Genomic DNA, 26,151 nt, shown 5'->3' with positions numbered 1-26,151 from the left:
TCGATGTACTTCCGCAACTCCACCAATTGTTAGGGACATAATCTTTAGAACCTTCTAGAGACAAGTTTCTAGAACATTCTAGAAGCAAGTCTCTGGAACCTTCTAGAAGCTTCTTAGTTGACAGAAGATATTAGGAACATATTCCTTAGAACCTTCTAGAGATAAGTTTCTAGAACCTTCTAGAAACAAGTCTTTGGAACCTTCTAGAAGCTTCCTAGTTGATAGAAGTTGCTTAAGAAGCTTCCTAAATTGAAGTATATATTGGAATCGAGGCTGAAGAGTTCTTCACTCTGGACAACACATCTCTTGGAGCTCTAGCTTACGTCTCTCGTATTCTTCTCATCCGATTAATCTAGTTCTTGTCAATTCTTCCTGAACTTCTTGTTAGATCTCGAGTCTGTATTTCTGTGTCTGTCATTGTTTGTCGAGACTGCACTCACCTTAGATATCAGAGCTAGTTTCTTCTTTGTTAGAGTGTGGATTACTCCTCTGCTTGGAAGTGTACTAGCTTTTTAGAGGTTGCGGATTACCCTCCTCTAAATTGATACTTCTTTTGTTACAATATTGGAGTCTTATTCTTCTTGGAGAGAATGGATTATTCCTTTTCTTGAAGCTCTTAAGGCATTTTAGAGGTTGCGGAGTACTCTCCTCTAAACCAATATTGTCTTCTTGTAGAGTCATTTCTGTCCTTCTCTTAGAATGGCCGGGGGCCAAGACATTAGTATGACGAAAAGTTCAGAGTCTTAGTTAAATGCTATCATGAATGCCGTGGCTATGTTATCACAAAGAACTGTAGAGATTGAAGGAGTCGTGGCAAGGCTTCATAATGATGGAGCATTTGGGATGGCACAATTTAGGTTGCAGTAGCCTCAAACTTTTGCACTTGGAGAAGCAACTTTGCCTCAGGTTCGAAAAGCACTGCTAGTTCTACAACATAACGAGCCCCAAGTTAGCCTTCCTGATAAGTTGGATGGTACGCGTTCCAAGTTTCGAAGATTCGTCAACCAAATCAAATTGATAATAGTTTTACAGCCCGAACGCTATCTAACGGAGGAGTCACGTATTGGGCTTGTTGGAACCTTACTTACAAGACAAGCTCTATCGTGGGTTGCTTCTTTGTTTGACAAACGATCATCCATACTAAACAACTTTGAAATCTTTTTGGAGGCGTTTGCGGAAGCATTTGGTGAACATGACAAGGTTTTATGGGCTACTACAAAGATCCGGTCACTACGACAAGGGATGCGCTCTACATCAGTCTATGTATTGAACTTTAGGCAATTAGCATGCAACATGAATTGGGACGAAGAAACGTTGATGAGTCAATTCTATTGGGATGTAAGGGACGATGTGAAGGATTTGCTGTTAACTCTTCCTGATCCACAAACGCTCAATGAAGCTATTACCCAAGTTGTGAAGTGCGATAACCGCCTATTGCAATGTCGCCAAGATCAATGTTCAAGACAACATATGATTTGCCATGCCCCAACTATGTCGACAAGGAGTAAGAATTCACATTCAGAGGTAGAGGACATGCAAATTGATGCGGTATGTGTCAAATCCCTTACTCTAGAAGAAAAAAAGCGGCGTATGGAGGGAGGTCTATGCTTGTATTGCGATGAAGAAGGCCACAAAGTTGGAAACTGTCCCAAGAAGCAAAATCGACATATTGTCAAGATTAGGGGCACATTTATTCAGGAAAATGAGGATGCCTAGCCACAAAAGAACCATGCGACTAGATAGGAAATATCACAACAATAACCAAGTTCCTTTCTTTCCGCTCAACCTGCTCTTTGTTTTACAATCTCTTTGCTTATTGGCCCTCAAGAACTGAGAACCTTAGCATTATTAGATTCAGGAGAATTTCCTTGTTTCTTAGACAAAGATTTTGTGAAGCATCACAAGGTCACTTTAGTACAAAAATCCAAACCTGTTCACGTTGAGGTCATAGATGGGCGACCTTTATTGTCTGGTAGTGTCATCCATCAATCAGAACCTATAGAAGTGACGTTTAAGGCCATAGTAGTCATATTATTTTTAATATTATTAGAACCCCATCAAATCCTGTTATTCTTGGTCTTTCCTAGTTGGAAAAGCATAACCCATCCATAGATTGGAAGTTGCCGAAGATGATCTTTCCCACAAAACCACCCAAAAGCAAGCCTAATAGAATACCCCGAATAGAGAAATCCTTATTTATTGGAGCAAGAGCGTTTATAAGATCGTCTAAGGAAGGCACACCGTTTGTTATTTATGCAACTCCAACTATCAGAGTGAAGATCTCGACAACAAATATATCGGAGAATAAAGGATTTTAAAGACATGTTTCAAAAGAAGAATGCCGACATGCTACCCGAACACAGACCATATGATTACGCCTAAGACTTACAAGAAGGAGCACAACCGCCTTTTGGCCCAACCTACAACCTATCGCAGACGGAGTTGGTAGAGTTACGGAAGTACATCGACGAGAATATAGCCAAAGACTTCATCCGTCATTCAAAATCGTCGACTGGAGCACCAACCTTATTTGTGAAGAAGAAAGATGGCTCATTGCGGATGTGCGTGGACTATCGAGGCCTCAACAAGATAACAAAGAAGAATCATTATCCGTTACCCTTGATTTCTGGTCTCTTAGAACAACTTGGACGTACAAGGATTTTTACAGAAATTTATCTAAGGGGAGCTTACAACCTCGTACGAATCAAGGAAGGAGATGAGTGGAAGACAGCGTTCCGTACAAGGTATGGCCATTTTGAGTATAATGTCATGCCTTTTGGTCTTACCAATGGTCCAGCAGTCTTTCAACATATGATGAATGACATTTTCCGAGAGTACCTTGACGATTTTATTGTCATCTATTTAGATGATATTCTGATATTTTCCAAAAATGAGGAAGAGCATGAAAAGCACATTCGTTTGATCTTGGAGAAACTATGCGAGTGAGGACTATATGCCAAGTTGAAGAAGTATTTATTTCACCAAATAGACATGGAGTTTTTGGGGTTTGTTGCGACTACAAAAGGCTTGAAGATGGACCCCAAGAAGGTGGAAGCAATCGTGTCCTGGGAGGTTCCAAAGACGGTGAGAGCTATACAATGCTTTCTTGGCTTTGTCAACTTCTATCAGATCTTCATCAAGAATTAATCTCAAGTTGTTGCTCCTCTCACTCGATTGACATACAAGGATAAGCTGGAATGGGAACCTCTGGCGGAGAAGGCGTTTCAAGACCTAAAAATCTCATTTACTACGGCTCCAATCTAATTACATCCAGACTTTACAAAGGCCTTTTATTTAGAAACTGATGCTTCGGATCTGGCTTTAGGAGCTGTACTTTCACAAATGGAAGAAGATAAGAAGCTCCATCCAGTTGCATTCTATTCTCGAAAGTTCTTTGCTGCTGAAATCAATTATGAGATCCACGATAAAGAACTTCTTGCTATAGTAGATTCTTTCAAAGAATGGCATCCTTTTTTTGAAGGAGCTGCACATCCAGTGACCGTATACACAGATCACAAGAATTTGGAGTATTTCATGTCGGCTCGAGTTCTAAATCGACGTGAAGATCGGTAGAGTATGTTCCTATCTAAGTTCCATTTTTTGATCACATATTGACCAGGAAAGTAGTAAGGACTATCTGATGCCTTATCGAAAAGATCGTATCCTGTACAAAAGACTGGAGAAGCAGCATTTGATCAACAATGTATAACATTGTTGAAGCTAGAGCAATTTCGGCTTTGCGCTACTATTGTGCCAATTGATGCTGACTTCTTGAATCAGGTACGTGTCGCGACCATTAAAGATTCAGTAGCCATTGATATTAAGCAGCATGCCAATGATGACAAATTCAAGGTGGAAGGAGATCTTTTATACTTTGAGGAGCACTTGTATATCCCAAAAGTACTAATACGACTCCGAGTTCTTCAATCTCGCCACGATTTTCCAGCTGCGGGACATTTTGGATTCAATAAGACCTTGGAGCTTATTTCTCGAGATTCTTGGTGGTCCCAAATGTGGAAGGATGTGAAAGATTTTGTCCTTTCCTGCGATATTTATTCAAGATCCAAGAATCCTCGACATCACCCTTATGGACTTCTACAACCATTACCGATTCCACGTCGACCATGGTCTTCAGTTTCTATAGACGTCATCATGGACCTTCCGTCATCGAACTCATTTGACAGCATCTTTGTCGTGGTAGATCGGCTTACAAAGATGGCGCACTTTGTTCCTTGCAAGAAGACATCGTCCACTGAAGTCACAACAAGGCTCTTTTTTGATAATGTGTATCGATATTATGGACTACTAGATAATATCATATCAGATCGAGGAACCCAGTTTGTATCAAAGTTTTGGAGATCTCTTTTTGAGATACTGAAGGTGGATATCAAGCTTTCTTCGACTTTTCATCCTCAAACTGACGGCCAAACGGAACTGGTGAACCAAGTCTTAGAACAATACTTACGATGCAACATCAAATATTAACAAGACGATTGGACCACATATTTGTCGATAGCCAAGTTTGCATATAACAACATCCTCCGTGCGTCGACTCAATACACACCATTCTTTTCCAACTATGAGTATCATCCGAAGCTTGATTTATTGAGTTCGTCAACAAATAACAATCCAGTAGCTGAAGGATTTGCGAAGCAACTATTAGAGCTTCAAACTACGTTGAAGCTTCAATTACAATCTGCTCAAGAATCCTACAAGGCGTCTGCAGATAGATTTCGGAATCAAGCACCTACTTTCAAAATTGGAGATAAAGCATGGCTTCTTCGACGGAATATCAAGACCAAGCGACCATGTGATAAGTTGGACTATCGAAGATTGGGACCATTTATCATCCAAAAGCAAATCAATCCAGTGGCGTACCGTCTGGAATTATCGGCTTCTATGAAGGTACATCCAGTCTTTCATGTTTCTCTATTAGAGCCTTATTGAGAGTCATCTTTTTATGGAAGAGTACAATATCCGCCACCTAGTATTGAGATCGAGAACCACGAGGATTACGAGGTTGAAAAGGTACTGGATTCATGGTGAAGGTGGGGCAAGTTGGAGTATCTTATTCATTGGTGCGGCTACAACATTAATGAGTGAACGTGGGAGTGAGCTGAAAATCTCGCCAATGCGTTGCAAAAGGTACAAGAGTTTCATCAACAACATCATCATAAACCTAAGCCGGTTCGACGATAGCTTCTTTCTGAAGCTTGTTCACCGAAGAATATAAGAAAGGGGGAGAGCACCACCAAAATTCGTAGTTGTTGTAGTTATTTTCTCCAAGATAAAATGGAATTTTTTCAGTAGCCATAGTTTGGTCTTCTGATATGGATAGCTAAGAAATAGATACTATCCTAGTCAGATTATCTCAACCGACTAGCTCATGAAGGCGATTCTGAGATGAAGAATTGCCTACACCACGATGACGATGCAGGATACTGAGTAACCGATCACTGGTGATTGTATTTGAGTTCGAGCCTGCTTACAATGGTCAGCCAGAAGGCGTATTTGCAGGACAATTTCACAATGAGGATACGAAAGTTCATGCTTGGTCAGAAGTTGAAGGAGTGGGCCACTACCATTGGCTTCAAGGGCCGATGAACCACTTACCTTGTGAACAACAGTTGGAGTTCATAGCAAACGTTATTCGACAGATCTTCATTTTCTTGCGTTGGTACTGATCAACAACATTGCTTCTGAAAGACCTTGAAGCTAAAGGAGGGGGTGATATTAGGGACATAATCCTTAGAACCTTCTAGAAGCAAGTCTCTGGAACCTTCTAGAAGCTTCTTAGTTGGTAGAAGATATTAGAGACATAGTCCTTAGAACCTTCTAGAGATAAGTTTCTAGAACCTTCTAGAAGCAAGTCTCTAGAACCTTCTAGAAGCTTCCTAGTTAGTAGAAGTTACTTGAGAAGCTTCCTAAATAGAAGTATATATTGGAATCGAGGCTGAAGAGTTCTTTAGTCTCGACAACACATCTCTTGGAGCTCTAGCTCACCTCTCTGGTGTTGTTCTCATCTGATTTATCTAGTTCTTGTCAGTTCTTCCTGAACTTCTTGTTAGATCTCAAGTCTATATTTCTGTGTCCGTGACAGTAATCCACTCTCTCCAAGAAGAATAAGTCTCCAATATTGTAACAAAAGAAGTATCAGTTTAGAGGAGGGTAATTCGTAACCTCTAAAATATTAGTACATCTTCAAGTAGAGTGGTAATCCACACTCTAACGAAGAAGAAACTAGCTCTAATATCTGAGGTGAGTTCAGTCTCGAGAAATTGTCACGGACACAGAAATACAGGCTTGAGATCTAACAAGAAATTCAAGAAGAACCGGCAAGAACTAGATTAATCACATGAATACAAGAACAACACGAGAGAGGTGAGCTAGAGCTCCAAGAGATGTATTGTCGAGACTGAAGAACTCTTCAGCCTCGATTCCAATATATACTCCTATTTGGGAAGCTTCTCAAGCAACTTCTACCAACTAGGAAGCTTTTCAAGCAACTTCCATCAACTAAGAAGCTTCTTAAGCAACTTCTACCAACTAGGAAGCTTCTCAAGTAACTTCCACCAATTAAGAAGCTTCTTAAGCGACTTCCACCAACTAAAAAGCTTCTCAAGCAACTTCCACCAACTAGGAAGCTTCTCAAGCAACTTCCATCAACTAAGAAGCTTCTAGAAGGTTCCAAAGACTTGTTTCTAGAAGGTTCTAGAAACTTGTCTCTAAAAGGTTCTAAGGACTATGTACCTAACAGAGTTTGAAATTCTAAATAATTTCCCAGATTTGTAACCATGTATCTAGTTAAAGTTTAAATTATCTAATTTGTAGTTAATGTGTGGATTTTCTAGTCTTAAAAATATAATCTTTCAATAATTATTCTACTTCATTCTTAGTGTATATATATAGTATTTAACTACAAGAAGCTAAATATTTATAAATTTTTAAATCATTATATAATAAAAAAAAAGACTATAATTTATTATCAATACTATGTATGGTAATCAAAATGTCAAAGAATATTTAAAAAATTTAGTCTTGGTGATATAATTCTTGTCAATAAACAATTGTCTACAATCATATTATACATATTTTTTGCAACCTCTATTAAGAGGCATTTTATACCTAGAATTCTACTTTAAAAATTCATAGTTAAAAGCCCTTACTTTGTGATGAAAGATCCTCTTTTGGAAGCTTTGTACCATATCCAAATTATAATCATTTATTTTAATGGCTTTCTAAGAACATCATAGCATTTTGGAGATCAATACTTTGTATGCTATGTAGAAAAAAAATGTATTCCAATTCATCTATCATTTCCAAAAATTTTTACCTATTTTCTAGTTCTTTACTTTATTTAGTGCCAAAAAATATTTGTTCAATAAGTTTTGTAAAACATTCTCTAGACTAAGTTTTGCATATCAATTCTATCTAATAGATTATTATTCAAGGATTTAATCCTTGTTCCTTGTCAAATTTGATATTAAGTAAGAAATTGAGTTAAATTTTTTTTATATATATATATCTCATCATATGCAGCAAAGGCTAGTTTTTCTAGTTTTACACGTGACTTAATGTGTATGGTCAGTTTTGAGTTTAATTATAGTTGATTTTGTATGCATAGTTAACATTTAAATTTTACTACCTTATTTTATTAATTGTAGGATTTGAGGTGTAGGATTTAGAATTTGGCTACCAACTTGCAGAGTAATAATGTAATATATTTAGACTTACAGATTGTATTTGAGTAAATTAATACAAATTTTAAAATTCTATTTCCTTTTTCAACCTAATTAGAAAATTATTTCTTGGCGATTTTTTTAAAAATACCTTGAGTTATGTAAGATGTTTTTTTTTCTAAATTATTATTATCATTTTTATTTATTTATTTTTAATTAACCTTTAAGACTCCTTAAAAATATTAAGAAATAATATTTTAAATAAATTATATATATATATATATATATATTTGTATATGTATATATATAGAAAGAGAGAGAGAGAGTGAGTGTGAGAGAGAGAGACTTATGTATAACCAAAATCAAGTGCAATTTAAATTTTTGTGCATTGATATTATAAATTAAATAATTTAAAAGATAAATTTTCTTTAGTAATTTATTTATTTTTATATAATTGCTTTTAAAAATCAATTATTTCATGGTTTGATACTTTTTAGTTTATCATAAATATCATTATTGTAGTGAGAAATCTAAATTATGTATGAAAAAGAAAATTATATCATTATGTTCATTTGCAAATTTTTAATAGTTAGTAAAACTTAAGCTAAATGTTTAGGATTTTACTTAACACCTATTTATTGATGATACGTGTTGATCTATAATGGATACTTTTGTTGAAAAGATTAAAACTTGGTTATAAGGGCATAAAACTTGTTTACGAAGAAATAATAACAAAACAAGATGGTTGATGGATATTCCAATGTATAGAAAATCAAGCCTTCAAATTCCATATTCAAAAACAAAATTATGTATCTTCATTATCTTGAAAATGAGTGAAATAAATAAATAAATAAATAAATATATATATATATATATATATAATTTAACTAACAATTGATTTCAATATTTTCAGATATTCAACAATAAATAAACGACAACATAATACCATCATTGAAATATGAAAAACCCATTTACCTAAGATGGTATTTGGAATACATGCTGGTCATTATTATTTCTTTTTTACTTTTTTTTTTCCATTTCTTTATTGCCAATAAATAAACCAATTTATAAAAAAAAAAGTAACATAAAATAAACTAAAAATCTGGTATTGTAATCCAAAAAACACACTTTTAGCTTTTACAAAAAAAATAAAATTAAAATTGGTTTCCATTCAAAACACCATTCAAAACACAAACAAACGAACTAGAACTAGCAGACGAACATTACGATTGAGCTAGTTCACCAACTAGCAAACGAAATACTCAAAGAATTGACATTATATATACATACACATATAAATACATACATACATACATACATATATATGTGTGTGAATCCACAAGACAAACCCAAATGGAAACAAACTGCTCATCATGCAAGACAGTTCCATGCAATTACAGAATAATAACAACATCCCCCTTTTTAATATGGAGGGACCCAAGTCTGGGAAAAAGTCCAAGAGGATGAACAGAAAATGAGCAGATGAATGCATCCAAGTGTCAAAGGAAGGGCACAGACGCCATTCATTCGTTAAAAGGGGGGGGGGTATAGCAACCAGATAACACACACAGAGACTTACTAGTTGGAAAGGGACCGGAGGGGCCACTTGACAAGACCAATCTGGATACTACTGAGAGGGTGTGACAGAGCAGCACAGCGCCAACCCAGATGGGACTACAACATGCAATTGCAAGTGGACCCCCCCCCCCCCAACGGACGAACATCCACCCCGTTCTCTCCCTCGACGAACAAGAACCGACTACTAATCTATCGTCTAGACGCAGCTCCTGTGAGGGGAGGGGATCGGGGATGACCATGACCACCATGTTTTTATTTCTTCTTCACGGCACGAGAGAGTTAAATTTAACTTTGGTGAGGGAGGAAGAACGAAAGCAAGAAAGGAATGAAGCCATCGTTGCAAATTACTACCACTACTGCTACAAGTGGTGCTACTTCGTCTCGTTTTTCTGACTTCCCCGTTCATCGCATCCGAACGTAGTAGCTAGGGAGCTTGGCAACGTGAAAGGAAGCATCGATGGGGTCGGAATGGAAGGATTGGCTGTGGGTGTGGCAGCAGAGATGTGGGGGGGCGGGAGGAGCTGTGATGTAGAAACGCAACAGCAGCAGGAGTAGCAGGAGTGAGTAGCAGGAGCAGGAGAAGCAGGAGAAGCATTAGCGCAGACGAATCTCTCACTGGGTGGTGGGCTTCCGTGGAAGTACGTCATGCCAGCTCCCTTCGTCGTGGTGTAGCATCGGAATTACATCTGGTGGGACTGATCATGAGAGGGACTGTAAGAGAGAGAGAGAGAGAGAGAGAGAGAGAGAAGGCAGAGAGAGGGAGAGCGAGAGAGGGGAAGGAAGGAAGGAAGGAAGGAACGAGTCGTGTTAGCATGTAGCAGAAGATCATCATAAACTTTTTTGTGAGTTGGTGGATTGTGTCTTGGTGTGGAGGGGAAGGGAGAGAGAGAGAGAAGGCAGCGAGAGAGTGTGTTTAGAGAGTCGGTGTTTATAGAGGTAGCGAGGGGGCTCTCAAGGGTGGTTCTTATGCCGTAACCTTGCTTGATTAGTAATCATTTGCCTCAAGGAGGTGACATCCTCCCCACGTTGTTGTTCCTTTCGCTTCTTCTTCTTCTTCTTCGACTTCCCTTTTGTGTTAGCTTTCGGGAAGGAGAAGAGTAGTTCTGTGTTGTTGACTTCTTCGTGTTGTTCTCGATAGCTGGGTTCGACGATGGTGGTGGTGGTGGTGGTTGTAGGTTAGCTAAGAATTGGAAAGATTCTGTGCTGGAGAGACTGGGTGTGGGGTGCACCTGAATGTGGTGGGTTGCTATAGGTGTGGATCGCTGCTTTGAGATTCGGGGTTTGACTTGACACCAACAATTTTGATCTATTGGAGGTATCTGAGGAATTGCGGTGGTGGTGATGTATCTACTTGTGTGACCGTCTGTGAGCATCTGCTGAATTGATTTGTGTAACAGTTAGGAGTTCGTGTCGTTGGGAGCATCTGAGAGACGTTGTTGTGGAGGAGATTAGGATAAGTGCTGTGAGTGCCTCATGCAGGTTTGAAGACCCTGAAATCGGACATTGACTTCTTCGGTCCAGCGTTGTTCTGGATTCAGAAGGAATTCTTGGTTAATCAACTGCCAATTGCGCCGTCCTTTATGTTGTTTTTTTCTCCATAAGAAATGAGCGTCCTAGGTCGAAATTGTTTCAAAAGTTACATGGCAGATTAGGGCGAGTTTTGTATGGAGTTTCGATGAGCTCAATCATTGGTCGTATCAACCGGGGGCAATTTGTCAATTTTTTGTCCCCCTGCTCGCGTGTTTTCTCTTGTGTCGATTGTTGTTCATAGGGAGCCATGGTTGCTCCTTCTGCGTTTGCGATTGCAGCTCATTAGTTTGATGTGATTCGTGGATATCAGAAACTGTTGCTGACGAGACCGGCGTGCGAGGTTTGTGAACTCGTGATTGCCGCGCATTGGGTGGTGATTTTGTCATTTTGACAAGACTTGCGGAGCAAAATCCTGTGGGTAGGCTCCCGGGGCTTAGCTGCGGGGCAGATGATACTTCGAGATGTGCGTGAAGCTGGATGTCACTACTGGGGTATCAAGTTACAGACGTTACCACGGCGGAACCCAGATTTGCAAGTAGATCAACTGATACGAAAACTTCTGCTCTGAAAACTGGAAAATCTGAGAGATTCTCATTCCTTGGATGGTGTGGTATGCTCAGTGGCAGTTTGTCCCTACAATCTATCCGAAGTGACCCCGAAGAATCTGATCTTGCAGGCTCACTCTCTCCGCCTTCTATTCAGACCACCATGCCCACCACTGACAGCCAAGCTCTTGGAGATGAATACACGCTCTTCCCAGTCGAGGACATTGTTCAGTACCCTCTTCCAGGATATGTAGCGCCGGCTTCAGTGCAGTTCAGTCCCGATGATAAGCTAATCACATATTTGTACAGTCCCGACAGCACTCTCAGCAGGAAAATCTACGCTTTTGATGTGGCTGCCAGGCAACAGCGGTTGCTGGTCAGTCCACCTGGTGGCGGAGTGGACGAGGGTAACCTTTCCACAGTTGAGAAGCTGAGGAGGGAGAGGTTGCGAGAAAGGGGATTGGGAGTGACACGTTATGAGTGGGGCAAGGGTGTTCCTCACCGTCTGATGGTTCCCCTTCCTAGTGGGGTACGTCCTTTCTGATGTTCTGCACAGTCTGAATTTTGGAAATCTTGATTGGTGTGTCCAGTAGCAATGTTAATGATCTCGGTGTTTGTCTTGCTCCAACATTACCAATAACATTGTAGCCTGGTGCTGTTTACACACGGAATTGGGTCTCTTCATTTTTGTATTTATTCTGTTGTATACTGTGTACTCCCCCTGGTAATTCATTTTCGAGCGTACATTGATTAAACGCGTATGCTTCAACGTCTTTTTTATAATGTGCACTTTACATGACGGCAGATTTATGTTCAAGAAGGAGTACGAGCTGAACTACAACGGCGAGTGGCTAGCACCTCTTGGTCTCCTATTCTGGATCCCCAGCTTTCACCAGATGCATGTTCTATAGCTTACGTTCGTGATGATGAGATATTTGTTGTTCCAGTAGCATTCGGGGATCCCATTCAAATTACATCTGGTGCACGTGGAACTGGCAAGGTTGGTTTTGCTATCGTCATTGCACCCACTTATTTTCTTGTGTCATATCCTGGATTCTTTGAGTAGTTTCGAAATTCGATTTATTCTCTCATTTTCTTAGGTTAGTTCTCGTACTCTTGGTACTAGTCATTAATACATGATGGCCTCGATAATAAGTATGTTATCTGCTCCTAAATCAGTATTTTATCATGTAGGTTAATCTCATATCTCTGCTATTTTGCAGTTATCAAGTTTCATTATTGAAGGTGTGCATGTATGAGATTAGTGTACATACTGTCATATCTGGGTGGACCTAATCCTTTTTAGTCTTGGCCTTGTTGCAGACTCATGGACTTGCCGAGTATATAGCGCAGGTATCTTGACATTCCACACGAAGGGTTTTGCTTTCCGTTGGTTTTTCATGTATTTAATGCACTTAGTATCTCTGCTGTTGAATACAATTAGACTCGCAATTCAAATTATATGTTCCTTGCTTACTTCCTATACATGCCGTTCTTGCTCTGAGTTTTCTTTCACCAACTGATGTCAGAATGACTGCATTTGAGGTTTCAAGTGTGGAAAGATAACTAATGACATTTGTATGCAGTACAGGAAGAAATGGATAGACGAAATGGTTTCTGGTGGTCGCCTGATAGTCGCTACATTGCATTTGCGGAAGTAGATTCAACCAGGATTCCACCTTTTAGGATCATGCACCAGGGGAAGGCGTCAACTGGTGGGGAGGCTGAAGAAATTCACGCTTATCCTTTTGCAGGCCACTCAAACGTGAGTGTGCGATTAGGTGTGGTTCCATCAAATGGCGGTAGTGTAGTCTGGATGGATTTGGAGGTTGGTTTGTGCGGTGAAGGTCGAGATGATGAGGAGTATCTAGCACGAGTCACGTGGTTGCCCAATGGTAGTCTCACTGCGCAAGTACAGAATCGGACTCAGACAAAACTTAAGCTATTGAAATTTGATCCACTCACTGGCAAGAGGACTGTGTTGTTCACTGAGGAGAGCGATGTTTGGGTTAACTTGCACGATTGTTTCACTTCTCTACGAAAATGTCATGGACTTCTTTCAGGGGGGTTCATCTGGGCAAGTGAAAAAACAGGATTTCGGCATTTGTATGTGCACGATGAATTTGGCAATTGCATTAGGGCTCTCACGCAAGGGAGCTGGATGGTAGAGCAAGTTGCAGGAGTGGACGAAGAGGCCGGCCTGGTGTACTTTACAGGAACACATGATAGTCCTTTAGAAATGCATCTGTACAGCGTCAGTCTGGACTGCACGCAACCAAACCTCGTAGAGCCCAAGAGGCTGACGCAAGGGGCAGGTCGGCATATTGTCGTATTAGATCACCAGATGAAGATGTTTGTTGATATACACGACTCTTTAGATACACCACCCAGGCTGTTGCTGCGTTCCTTGGACACCGGAAAGCTACTCGTTACCATTTATGAGCAACCAGCCCCTACGTACCACACACGTAGGTTGCAATTAACACCTCCGGAGTTCAAATCACTCACTGCTAGCGATGGGACTGTGCTGCATGGGCTAGTTTACATTCCAGATTCTAAACAGTTCGGGCGCCCACCTTATAGAACAGTGGTGAGTGTTTATGGTGGCCCTAATGTGCAAGTAGTGTGCAATTCCTGGATGAACACGGTGGATATGCGTGCCCAGTATTTGAGGAGTCGAGGCATTCTTGTTTGGAAGGTAAATCCCTTTACGTCCTTTTCATACACTGGTCTTCTCTTAATTCATGGAATTAGGGGCTGTCAGAGTGGCACCAAAATGGTTCTCTTAGTAGCTTTTATTGAATTGTTATTATTATTATTATTATTATTTACCTTGGATAGAGCTTTCAGAAAGAAAGAAAGAAAGCAAGTCTCAAAACGAAGACGGCTCTTTTTTATTTTGCTATTAGATACTATTGATAATCATATATCCATAAGTAGATTTCTATTTCTATTTTTTCAGAAGATGCGTGTGTTTTATTTAGAGTTTATGTTTTTCTTTCTTAAATATTGAAACCCGATTCCACATTGATGTGTACATTATGTGCAGCTGGACAACAGAGGTAGTGCAAGAAGAGGTCTGGATTTTGAAGGTGCGATCAAGCACAACATGGGAAAGATCGACGTAGAGGATCAGCAAACAGGAGTGCAGTGGCTGGTAAGCCAAGGCCTTGCAATGTCGAACCGAATTGGAATATATGGATGGAGCTATGGCGGTTACATGGCTTCAATGGCCCTAGCACGATGTCCACAAACTTTTTCCTGTGCTGTTGCTGGGGCGCCTGTCACCTCTTGGGATGGCTACGACACCCACTACACGGAGAAATACATGGGAACCCCGGCCAGCAACCCAGCAGGGTACCAATACAGCTCTGTCATGCACCACGTTTACCAGATTACTGGAAAACTGTTGCTGGTGCATGGAATGATCGATGAGAATGTACATTTTCGGCACACGGCTCGGCTTATCAATTCACTGACCGCTGCATCCAAGGATTATGAGCTGTTGGTGTTCCCAGACGAGAGACACATGCCACGGGGGCTCAGAGACCGGATGTACATGGAGGAGCGGATTTGTGATTTTCTAGAAAGAAATATATGAGTGGTTAAATTTGTATGTAGTTGAAACTTAAACTCTTAGGTTCTTGCTCATCTAAAGGTTCACACTGAATGAATGAGTCTCGGAAATCCCCGCGAGTAGGTTCACTGTATAATAACTTTATAATACTGTGATTCCATCCCTGTAAAGTGGGAAAACGTATGATGTCGGCTGCATTTTTACTCTGAAATGTGGAGGATTAGACATGGTGTAACTTTTGGGCTTACCCATCGAAAGCATGTTGGCTTTGTCTTTTCTTTATGGATGGATCCAATAACAAGTTATTTTATTTGCAGTTGCATGCTGCATGGATCCAAATGTCGTAGCCTTATCTGAAAATCTGGACTATGGATACACAGTTTCTCGCTACTAATTTAACATTGGTGCTCGAGTTTAATGAATTTCTTCCAAGTGGTTCAAGGGTTCAACATTTTAAGGTATGTTGTTGCTGTATGTGTGTTAGTATGCAAGTTTGTAGAAGCTGACATGTACACAGCAACAAGTTGTAGTAGCACTAGAAATTGCAAGGATTAAGACCCATCTACAAGTCCCAAGCTTGAACATCACAACTTGACTGTTCTTGAGAATTTTTTGTTGCAGGTGTTGTCTATCTTCGTCCATCTTCATGAAGCTTTTTGTATCAAAATTCAGATTACTCTCTGGCAGTTGCACAGGGGGAGATGGAGCAGCACCATTTATACAACATTATGGCAAATCTTGTGTTCAGATCAACTGATGGTAAAGAATAAATCTTTGAGGGCGTTCTAAATGTGATATTAAAAGATTTTTTTTAATATTTGGTGCACTTCAGATCCCATGGAAGTAAAAAGTTATTTTAATATACAAATCATTGTCAAAGTAAAATAAAATAAACTAATGTTGTGACAACTTACCTTGCTAATAAGTTCCATACTCTTTGTGGTCAATTAATAAGGATACACACATGATGAATGTCCCCGCATGCTATGTTTATCGGCTAAAAATTAGGATGATAAATAAATTTTTATTATAAAGGTAATTATCAGTGAGATTTTATGTCAGTTTATCACATTAGTAATTGTTTGTTTTCTTTTGCTAATTTGTACCCAACTTTTTCACATATTGATTTTTTACTTGGTAAAATAATTATGTAAAAGTAAAAATAAACCAAAAACCAAAAACCAAAGTTAATCCTTCAATTATCATTTATCGTATGGAAGAAAACTTGAGAAATATTATTGCCAATATTATTTTTGAGATTACTTGGATTGAGTCTACAATAGAGATTGAACTTTAAAATCCTTTTCTCATGTCTTCAACTTATTTGGAAATTTTTCCTTCAGGTTCTGCTTGTTGTAATTATGAGTAACGATATTATTTTATAGAATGTGAATCAAGGGTGGCTACATGCTAATTGATGATCACTCCTCTCAGAATTATATTTAACATTCCTAAAGAATTAACACACTTATCGACCTAGAATATTATTTCAAAATCCTTCTATTCTATTTATTTACTTACTTATTTATTCATTTTGTCAGAAAACACTGAAATTTTCAACTGAATGGAATCATATCTTGAAACATCTTTAATTTGGTGCTACTTGATGTTGGTTAAATTTGGAATAACTCTTCTATCATTTGTGACTATAGTCAACTCCAGTATGTATTTTCAACAAGCAAAGTATCTTCATTTTTTAAAAATAAAGCGAGTTGTCATTTCTAAATTTGTGCATATATCTTAACCATGTTTTATGTTTAGTCCAGGTCCACTGCAATTTGTCCAAGTTTCAACATGAAGACAAAGCATGTGTGTGTTTGTTTGTTTCTCTCTCTTTCTCTCTCTCTCTCTCTACATATGTATATATATATATATATATATATATCAACATGTTTAGATTGATAACGAAATTTTAGACGTATCTTTTTAAAAAATGTGTAAAGTTTATTACCAAGATATAAAATATTAAAAAACTTGGAGTGAATATTTATGTTCTTGAATGAGAATTTAAGACTTCATTAAGATTTTGAGGCAGTAGTAGAAAGAATACGTTTTCATTAATGACAAAGAAAACATGACTTGCAAATTATGTTTACATTGACAATGAATGATAAGATTGAATATGAAATAAAAATATATAAGTAAAGTGGTCGTTGGCAATATTTTTATCTAGCTTGACAATATTCGAAAAAAAAAAACAAAAAACAAAAAACAAACAGAAATCCTTTAAAATCATATTTTTGGCCTCTATAAAAGTAAATATTATATTCATGGTATCTTCAAAATAGCACGCTACACATCTGCCATCTAAAAAAGAGAAGGAAACATGCTTTGCCAATGAATTGTACAAAATAACTAACAAGAAATATGAGGACCTAGTGTGTCGTGATTAAGTATTGTTGTCCATCAATGACTTTGTGATAAGATTTAGTTGTTACTCAATCATTTTCTTAAATATCATAATTTTTTTTTTATTATTATTTATCCTCATAGGAAAAATTGGTTTCCAAAAGCTAGAGGAGTATTGATTTAATAGCAATAATAATAATAATGACTTGCATGTAAATTTTGTACAAGACATCAAGAATATATTTAGTTTGCAACAAAGTTGATGTTTACACAACTTGATCATAATGTATTTAACTGTGTAATAGAAGTGAAATTTTTTGGGTTGGATATAATTTAAAAATGATTAACATGTATTTATGTGTGTATGTCTATGCATATAAATAAATAAATAATTTTTTTATGGCTCTAAGAAATACCATAAAAGTTCTAATATTTAATTTATATATTACTATAAGAATCGCAAGTGTAAAAATTTTGATTTGAGGAAAATGTGTTGAATTTATCATACTATATGTTTGGTGTTATCTCAAGATTATACAAAAAATTAATTAAGATGAGTTTTTTTTTTTTTTTTTTTTTTTTTTTCATACATACATTAACTAAAATAAAATATAGGTGGTCAAAAGTGGTTTTCATATTGTTGAAAATGGCAATTAAAGCACAAGATGTTTCAAATATTGTTTCTGTCTATGATGACAAGAAGTAATTTTAAAATCAAATCTTAAGATAATGGGTAATTTTTCCACGCTTGATGCAATGAAAGTGATAGCAAAAGAAAAAGATGAAAACGAATGGGAAGAAGATAATCAATACATGAGGATGTATTGATTTTTTGAAAAAAAAGAGTAGATGATATAGTGAACAATGATGAATTGAATATATATATATATATATATATGATTTTTCTTACCAATGTAGAGATGTGATTGGAGATTTAAATATTATTGTAGTATTATAGTTTTATCAAGTTAAACACTCAAGGTGCTTAGACCTTTGAAGGCTATTTAAAGAATACTCTAAATGTCATTCAAATAGAACATATACCATATTATGGTGACACTACCCTTGCCCTCTTGTAGAACCTCCATAGAGATGTTCATTAAATGATGGACAAACTTGCCATACCACACATGTACACAAATAAGACAAAATGTAAGACATTATTACAATAATATCCTACAAAAGAATAAAGTCATTTTCAATCCGTATAACTAATACTTCTATTTTAAATATTAAATATGTGGCAAAAGAGCGTTTGTATTACTACTTTTATTTATACTACCTAGGTACTTTACATTCATTAAGAAATATTTTTCTAGTCAACACCACTTTTAAAGAGATCTTTAACAATTACAAGTTGACGCTGATTAATATCATCAAGAGAATTAATTTTTTCATGTATAAGTTTTCTAATAATGTTTGAACATTGAACAAAGATACTTTTCTCTTTTTTATTGTGATTACATGAGTAAAGTTTCTCATTAATATTCTGTGCTCACAAAAAAATGGAACCCTTATTCCTCTTCTTCGTTTTTCTAGGTTTGTTTGTTTGATTTTTTTCTTCCTGTGTGTGATTTCGGAAAAAAAAAAAAAAAAAAAAAAAAAAACATGAGATCAATATGAAAAGTGTTCAGCAATTATACAGATCAAAGTGCTGTATCAAGGGTAACACAAAATCATGTAAATCAAGGCCGGAACTTCAATAGACAACCATTACTCTGGAAGAGAGTGGATGTGATGGAAGGTAATCTAACAACAGTCCATTGGCTTTGAATGGTGCTAAGACATCAAATATCTGAATTGAGCTAGCATATTCAAAGTGGTGCCTATTCAAACTGGCATTATTTGACCGGCTTCAAAGACTTCTAGGTCAACTCCGCACACTGAGTTTCTGAACACAATACACAGCCAGATCCTCTTTTCAGATGGTGTTAGTGAATGGTGAATTTTGCAATCACAGTGCCCTCAAGCTTACTTTTTATCCCTGTTCACTTGCATTCAGATTGTGCTTCAAATCAACTGACAGATTCTGTGCAGTTTCACAGCTCTTTGGGGGCGTTGAATATTGGGTATTGAAGAGGTTGTCAGTTGCATGGGAGCCTAGCTATGACCTGATGCAAATGGAGGACTCCAACGTTACATCACTAACCCATGTCCTGCGAATATTCCCAGTTCAATTCATGTAAGTCGAAAATGTCTTCGTTGAGGCGAAACTTATAGAACATATGTCGAAGATTGTGTTCGAGACCTCCACAGCCTCAGGTGGCGGATTGATGCAACACTCTGCAACAGGAAGCTCCCACACTACCAAAACCTTCTCGACTATGTGAGGCAAAAAGCTATTGAAAGCCTGAATAGAAGGTCCCCAATTTGGTGCATTAGTCCGCACATGTGTGCTGACTGCAGCTACGACCACTCAACTTTTGTTGCAGTGTGAGAAGGAGTGTTGCGTTTGATTTCTTTAAGAGGAGCTCTCTTCTCGAGTAAAGAACCGGAAGAGCCCGCCCTCGTGTTGCCACTAAGCACCGGTCCTGGCTTGCGAAGAGCGTTTTGACCACTCGACCCTCCTGCTGCATGGACTTTGCCCCGAATGGAACTACTTCCAAGGTTTGAACGAGCATCAGATATTCCCACCTCACAGCCAGGAGTAGTGGGCCTCCTGCTCTTGGGTCTTTGCTTAAACCACTTCTGTGACAAAGACTTCTGCACCTCGGATTTTGCAATTTCGTGAACATTAGTTTGCCCAGAGTCTTTTGGAATTTTGATTGGAGTATCATCGCCGTCGCCTTCCAATAACCCTTCGTATCTGTGTCTGCTGCTGCCTTGGGTGCTGGCCTCGCTCAGTCCTCTGTATGGACTGGGGGTTGTAGGTGCAGCCACGACGTCGTTGGGACTTGAAAGTTCGTCGTGTCCACGTATCTCATCGCTTCCAATTCTGCGGTCCATTGAGACAGCTTCAGTTTGGTGATCACAATCTGTTTGATGATGCTCTAAACCAGAGCCGTAACAATTGCCTTCACAGTTCGATGAAACGGCACATTTGCTATTGGCGCTCCCATGGCTTGTCACAATCGGCTGCAAAACCACAGTGTACCCGTGATTGTTGCCAGAGCCCAGTAACCGGCTCTGCTCGAGAGCATGGCGGTTTCTGACTTCTTCCAGGACGGCTCTAACCTGCACAAGTTCCCTCTCCAAGTCTCGCACTTTCTCCTCCGCTTTTTGCGCTTCCGTTCGCCATTTCTCTTCCTGACGTACAGTCACGTAACCGAAGTTAGTTCAAATATAGTATCTGCAGATAGCAACTCTACTTCGTTTCAGGTTCACTTCCGTTAATGTGCGAGCAAGAAAACTGATGAAGCTTTACATAAACCTAACAAGGTTTCTCCGAAGAAATTTACCTCAATCTGCAAAGAAGCAGCTTTCGCCTCAGCGAAGAAGGCCCGCTTCTCCCAGTTTTCACAACTCTGCTGTAAGGATTCTGCTTTGCCTCTTAATAGCTTCAACACCTCTTGGACTTGTGCCCACTCCTCCCCGTCTGATGTGACCTGAGACAGGTATCACCACATATACACAGATTTTAGCCGCCAGAAATTGTGCAATACAAAAAGTATTCTTTGCAATATTCAGTCTATTTCCCCTCCTCGAAAGGTATCTTATAGTTTGATAGTTTGATAACATTCATTTATCACCTCAAGCGAATATTGGTGGACTGTTGGTTGATTCCACCCATGGGAGCCTTCTAAAGGTCCTGATGAATTTATATATAGTTCAGCTCGTATCAGCACTACAAAAGTTGTAAACATCAAAGAAACAACCGAGAATTACCGCTGGGGAGGTGCTGACACGCGCCTTGGGATTGAGGTCTTTGCGGAAGCTCGAGGCTGCACTTCGTACCTGAGATTTAAGTCTCAGGTTCTCGATCCTGTTTTGAAAATCCTTAGCTTGGTCCTGTAGATTACTTTGCACGTTAAATTTTTGGAGCCGCTGAATTCTCTGTAGGAGCCCAGGGCTGTCCTCTGCTTCATGTCTCCCAGGTGTACAAGGAGCTGATACGGTCCCCCTTTTTGCACTCTGTTTCAGTTCGAGACAAAATGTCACTGAATTCAAGTTAGATGTATTTGGAAACTTTGCCTAAACCACAAACCATGCAATTCACACATCAATGGCTCTGCCCAAGTCCCATTAACCATATAATCTGAATTGAGAGAATGGTAGACATAAAACTGCGGATGAGATGACTGTAGAACATTGACATGCTGGAGAGGATCAACCAATCAGAAAGGACTGTCTACCTCAAGTATGTTTTGCACGGTCGAACGAAGATAGTGCGCTATCTCCGCAGCCTGAGCCATCTCCGAAGTCTGTTGCTGCAATCTCTGATCGGCAAATTCTTTCTCCATTTGCAATACCTCACATTTAACCCTCAGAAATGCAGGCCAATCTTTCTTCGCTTTCGCATCCGCTCGACCATTTCTTCCACGGTCAGTCGAACTTTTCTGGTTCCTCGAAGGGTACTTCTCAGCGTCACGAGTTACCTCTACACTCATCTCATCTCGTCTGCTCCCATTCTTTTTAGCTCTAGCACGGGTCGGCCGAAGGTGCAATCCCATACCTGAGCTAATAGATTCATGGTCGGTGCTGCAGTGATGCCTCAAAGCCCCATCATATCCCAACGGGCTGCTGGAATCGCGCGAAGTTACACTTCCGGCATCCTTCTCCTTCACAGCATCAAGTCTGGCATATGCACGCTCCCGCCATGAATCTTGCTCTTCGCCCCCGGACACATTTTGTCGTCGCACTGTTTCCCAATACAAACTATCCTGCTCAAACATCCACCCGCATTTCCATTTCACGCCATGCCTCACCCCCCTGACACTGCTATCCTCCTCGGAACCATGCATACTGAAAAATCCATTGCTCCTCGCACCTTCCAATCCTTTCTGGGCGTTGACGAATCTGCCCATCTCCCGGTCCAATTTCTGGAAAGTGGTAAGGTTCCCCCCGCTCCTCCTTGCTTTCCCTCCGCACAACTTCCGTCTTCGTCCATGAGGTCGTGGAGGCTTGCGAAAGTGCTCAACCCTCCGTCTGTAATCATCCCCGAACAATTCCAGCGAGCCATCTCTCGACGTCCTCATCCTCCCGCTCATTAAACCCCAGCAAACTACAGCTTCCCACCCATCCTGAATGCTCCAAGGCCACTGCACTCAAATTCAATCACTCTCCCGAGCTTCGTTGACCCCTTCAAAGTCCACAAAGGCCCACACCATGCAACCCCCGCTTCCAAGACTTGCCATAGCTGAAGCACAATATACTCGCAACGTCAATAAATTCAAACACATGATCGAAGTCTACTCTCCATGGCAACATGGCAAGCTGCAAGCGAAGCTGACAGGTTTCTATGATCTCCAATCCCTCTCAGCGATACCATGGCAGCAGGTACAGGGTTCCGCCCCGCGTTACAATAAAGGTAAATTGCCTTAATGGGCTTGATTTGAAATTGCCACACGCGGCACTGGTCAGTGAAGTCTGGACTGCACTGAGGACAGGATGGGCTGAGTCTGGGGGAGATCGGCAACGTACCTGCGGCGCCTTTATACTGCAAGTGAGTGTTTGTCCCGGCGTGTCCCGTCGCATTGGTAGCACTCTTGCAACGAGAATTTCATACCTTTGTCAAATTTGAATAGTTTCGGTGCTCGTTCGATAATGTCACATGGCCCGCATTTGTGCGCCGAAACCGCGCCTCGCCTGCGTGAAGAAGAGCTCATCAAGTTTAAAAACGAATTTTGTTCCTAAGTGGTCTGAGTTGAACCACTGCAAAATCAACACTGATCACAGTATTCCTTTCAGAAATTCAACGCTGTATAGCCTTACTGGAAGTTTTTGTTGGTTTTGTTGGAATAAATATACATATATATATATATATATATATATTTGGATTTTTTCATGTTCTCAGTAAGCCACTCTCCCACGCCCTCATGCGAACACAACAAGCTAGATCCAATGGTTTTTTGTTTTTTGTTTTTCTTTTTTGCTTCGAAAATCTGTAAACCTTAGGCAACGTCAACGTCTCCACACGCCGGTAAATCCAAGAATCGACAACCCATGATACACAATGATTCTTACACAATTAATGGGTCTAAGTGATGATGATGATGCTATGACGCCAGGGTTACATTGTGATGATACACATAAGTGACAGTATTAGTTAGAGGGACGGTATTTCGATGCAGACACGAACGAATCATTTAACTGGCAGTTTCTTCTATTCGAATTCTCTACAATGTAGTCTCCACTAGTTTACCTTTTCAATACTCAAACAGATTTTGCAAATAGTACATACACACCTCCTCAGAACTACAGGGGCAATCGAAGGATCAAGCCTTTATTTCAGTTTTCATCTGTGGCGTCGGGGCTCCGTGCAACATGGAGAAATCAACATTGGAGCTTAAACCTGGTAACTGACGTGCTCAGCATGACAAGACTATGTGATCCCATCCTCTCCGCGCTCCTCTTCTCATCTTCCCCTTCTGTCTGCATGAACTCCTCTTTGTACGATGCATTTTCGATCTATCAAACTCTACAGGGGCAGTTGTGACTCTGCAGAACATTCGTCGAGATGGCGGCGGGTGACAATGAGGATTGAAGGCAGGGTTAGATCAACGAGGTGAAGCAGATTGGCTGTGTTGAGTCAAGTTATTTGTGCACATTCAGATTGGGTGGTTTTTCGAGGGAGGAAAGCGAGCTGCGAGGGAATTCATAGCTGTTTTAGGATTGCAGATTGAGAGGTACATGGACCTAACTGGACTGCCGATTGCTCTTGTTACAGTCAGAGTTTTGCTTTTATTTTTTCCTTTACCAACACTGGGGATGAGTACTATTCAGAGTAGGGTAATTACATTTTTCTCGCTCCCTCGTATGCCGAAGACGACGTCGATTCCTGCAAGAGGATATTTCCTCTAGCGGGGATTGAACTACACCATCTTCAGTTTAAGGACACGTACACAAACACTGCAAACAGATCAAAAGATGTTAATGAATGCATGGGGGGAAAGAATCGGTATCAGAGAATGCATTTGTGTAAGAATCTACTCCATCGTAGTATAGAAGACGGTTTTGTAATGACCTAATTTCTGCCAATACTGCATGTGCATATTACATTCTATGTCTTGGTGAGAATGTTCCTTTTTGTTAGATTGACACGAGCTCTGTGTTTCTTTATTGGGTGCAGGAGTTGCTTGCAAAATTATTCTTAATATTCAGTGGCGCAATAAGATATTGTCAGGCCAGAACCCCACAACTATTATGTTATATGGTTTAGCAATAGATCTGGACAAATTAGGACGGAAATCCTGTAGCAGCTTCAAGAATCTGTTTAAATATAAGCGTTGAAATTACTAGATGACCAATTCCTCAACTGTCCAATGTAAGAATAGTCCTGGTCTTTCAACTGTTCACCAGGTGAATGACTACTACATATGAATTGTATTGCCAATTACGGTAAGTGTTGCTCAACTTTAGTGTTTCCTGCAAGGTACATTGCCCCCAAAAGAATCGCATCAGTGAATCCAGATTTCTGAACACAATCATAAAAAGGTTCCTATCATCAAACTCAAATTCTAAGCAAAGAAAGAGGATCTATTTATATAGCTTTTTTTCATATTCTATTCTTCCCATTTCTTAGAAGCAAATTTTGATGTCTTTTGTAGGTCCTAAAATAGTTGTTCATTTGACTTTCCCTTGCCCTTGTCAAAATTCTTGCAGAAGTTGCTTGCACACCACCCTTTCAAGTTCTTTGCATATTTGCACTCTCTCATTTCTGATCTCTTCATAGAACACTTCAAGCAAACAATTTTAGCTGACATAGACTATACTTACACATGTTGTTTTTATTTATCTCTTTACTTTTCATTTGAGAATTTGATGCAATTAAAGTGGCTACAATACTAAAAATGCTTGAGGCAGGAGCTAACATTCCAATATTAACTTCAAAGAGAATTCCAACGCTTAAAATCAAACGATTAGTCTTTGGTGGCAGTATCAATTATTTCACTACTAAATTATAATTTAACTTTTAAATATATATATATATATATATATATATATGAAATTGTTATAGCCACACCCCAATTTTGTTAAAGCCACATCCTACTTCCTACATCATGATCCATTTTTCTATTTTGTACATGTCCTTTGTTCCTAACCCTCCTTTCTTGCTCTTGTCTTCACCCCACCTTGCTTGAATCTACTCAGTTTCTATCCTATTCAACCCCACCCCCTTCTCCACCCCCATCCTAAGAGATTGAAATTGAAAAATTCAATTGGTTATTTATTTTGTTTAATACTTAAATATAATATATCTTAGGCATTAGTTTACCAAACTTATTTAAATTAAAATAAAAAACTTTCACATTTACTTTCAAAAATAATAAAAAAAAAAATCTTTCAATATTTCTTATGTTTGCAAAAGATCATGTTAAATAATTACAATAAAACTTTATATTCATTCTTTATTTGAGTTAATTATTTATCACATCTACAACTCAAGTTAAAATTTTATGAATTTTAAATAAATAATTTTAATTACATAATTTCTATTATCTTCTAAAAGTATGTTTATTGTTTTTTTTAAATAATAAATGTACTTTTATATTTGTATACATATATATATATATATATATATATATATATAATTCCACATACATATGATATGAAACAGAAATAATAAAAACCACGTAATTTTTAAGGATACTTTCAGTAAACTTTTCAACCTTGTTTATCCATATTAAATTTAAAAGATGATTATGAATTTTTCTTAATGGATATGTGGAAATTTTATTTGAAAATAAAATAAATTTAGTTTAATTTATTATTAATTTGGAATAACTATATCTAT

General features: G+C 38.8%; 2 protein-coding genes and 2 long non-coding RNA genes across 12 annotated transcripts; 2 read left to right on the top strand and 2 right to left on the bottom strand.

The window, feature by feature from the left end:
- The first annotated feature begins 9,478 nt into the window (after positions 1-9,478).
- Positions 9,479-15,248, top strand: LOC112279589 (uncharacterized). 9 transcript variants are annotated; one of them, XM_090249190.1, is made up of 8 exons: positions 9,704-9,895; positions 10,510-10,572; positions 10,737-10,807; positions 11,098-11,861; positions 12,138-12,332; positions 12,656-12,685; positions 12,924-14,030; positions 14,382-15,248. In XM_090249190.1, the coding sequence occupies exons 4-8, from the start codon at positions 11,265-11,267 to the stop codon at positions 14,931-14,933; spliced, it is 2,481 nt and encodes an 826-aa protein (XP_090105316.1). In that variant the 5' UTR covers positions 9,704-9,895; positions 10,510-10,572; positions 10,737-10,807; positions 11,098-11,264; the 3' UTR covers positions 14,934-15,248. The 9 variants fall into 9 exon arrangements, with proteins under 9 accessions (XP_024369962.1, XP_090105315.1, XP_090105316.1 ...); XM_090249189.1 differs by lacking the exon at positions 10,737-10,807 and having other exon boundaries at positions 9,661-9,895; positions 10,433-10,572; XM_090249192.1 differs by lacking the exons at positions 10,510-10,572; positions 10,737-10,807 and having other exon boundaries at positions 9,744-9,895; positions 11,098-11,322; positions 11,464-11,861.
- A 3,669-nt stretch (positions 15,249-18,917) lies between these two features.
- Positions 18,918-22,405, bottom strand: LOC112279580 (uncharacterized). The gene is made up of 4 exons (XM_024514173.3): positions 21,551-22,405; positions 21,084-21,329; positions 20,657-20,803; positions 18,918-20,504 (listed from the first exon to the last, which is right to left on the bottom strand). The coding sequence occupies exons 1-4, from the start codon at positions 22,403-22,405 to the stop codon at positions 19,665-19,667; spliced, it is 2,088 nt and encodes a 695-aa protein (XP_024369941.1). The 3' UTR covers positions 18,918-19,664.
- Positions 22,224-23,176, bottom strand: LOC149989582 (uncharacterized). Its single transcript, XR_016502281.1, has 2 exons — positions 22,839-23,176; positions 22,224-22,554 (listed from the first exon to the last, which is right to left on the bottom strand). It is a non-coding gene; the product is annotated as an uncharacterized LOC149989582 (long non-coding RNA).
- On the top strand, positions 23,175-24,658 carry LOC112280505 (uncharacterized). The gene is made up of 2 exons (XR_002969333.3): positions 23,175-24,043; positions 24,487-24,658. It is a non-coding gene; the product is annotated as an uncharacterized LOC112280505 (long non-coding RNA).
- The last annotated feature ends 1,493 nt before the right edge of the window (positions 24,659-26,151 follow it).

The sequence above is a fragment of the Physcomitrium patens genome, chromosome 3 (genome assembly GCF_059467195.1).
Source record: "Physcomitrium patens ecotype Gransden chromosome 3, ASM5946719v1, whole genome shotgun sequence".
Classification (NCBI taxonomy): domain Eukaryota; kingdom Viridiplantae; phylum Streptophyta; class Bryopsida; order Funariales; family Funariaceae; genus Physcomitrium; species Physcomitrium patens.
The sequence above is the reverse complement of the archived record's forward strand: the minus strand, read 5'-3'. Positions and strand labels throughout refer to the sequence as shown.

Excerpts from the sequence above, each read along its gene's own strand:
- LOC112279589 (XM_024514194.3), top strand. The coding sequence starts at position 11,265 with ATGTCACTACTGGGGTATCAAGTTACAGACGTTACCACGGCGGAACCC. Across the intron at positions 11,862-12,137 it reads TGGTTCCCCTTCCTAGTGGG|ATTTATGTTCAAGAAGGAGT; the intron begins GTACGTCCTTTC and ends ACATGACGGCAG. Across the intron at positions 14,031-14,381 it reads GAGGCATTCTTGTTTGGAAG|CTGGACAACAGAGGTAGTGC; the intron begins GTAAATCCCTTT and ends CATTATGTGCAG.
- LOC112279580 (XM_024514173.3), bottom strand. The coding sequence starts at position 22,405 with ATGAGCGGGAGGATGAGGACGTCGAGAGATGGCTCGCTGGAATTGTTC. Across the intron at positions 21,330-21,550 it reads CCGTGCAAAACATACTTGAG|AGTGCAAAAAGGGGGACCGT; the intron begins GTAGACAGTCCT and ends GAACTGAAACAG. Across the intron at positions 20,804-21,083 it reads GTGTCAGCACCTCCCCAGCG|GTCACATCAGACGGGGAGGA; the intron begins GTAATTCTCGGT and ends TACCTGTCTCAG.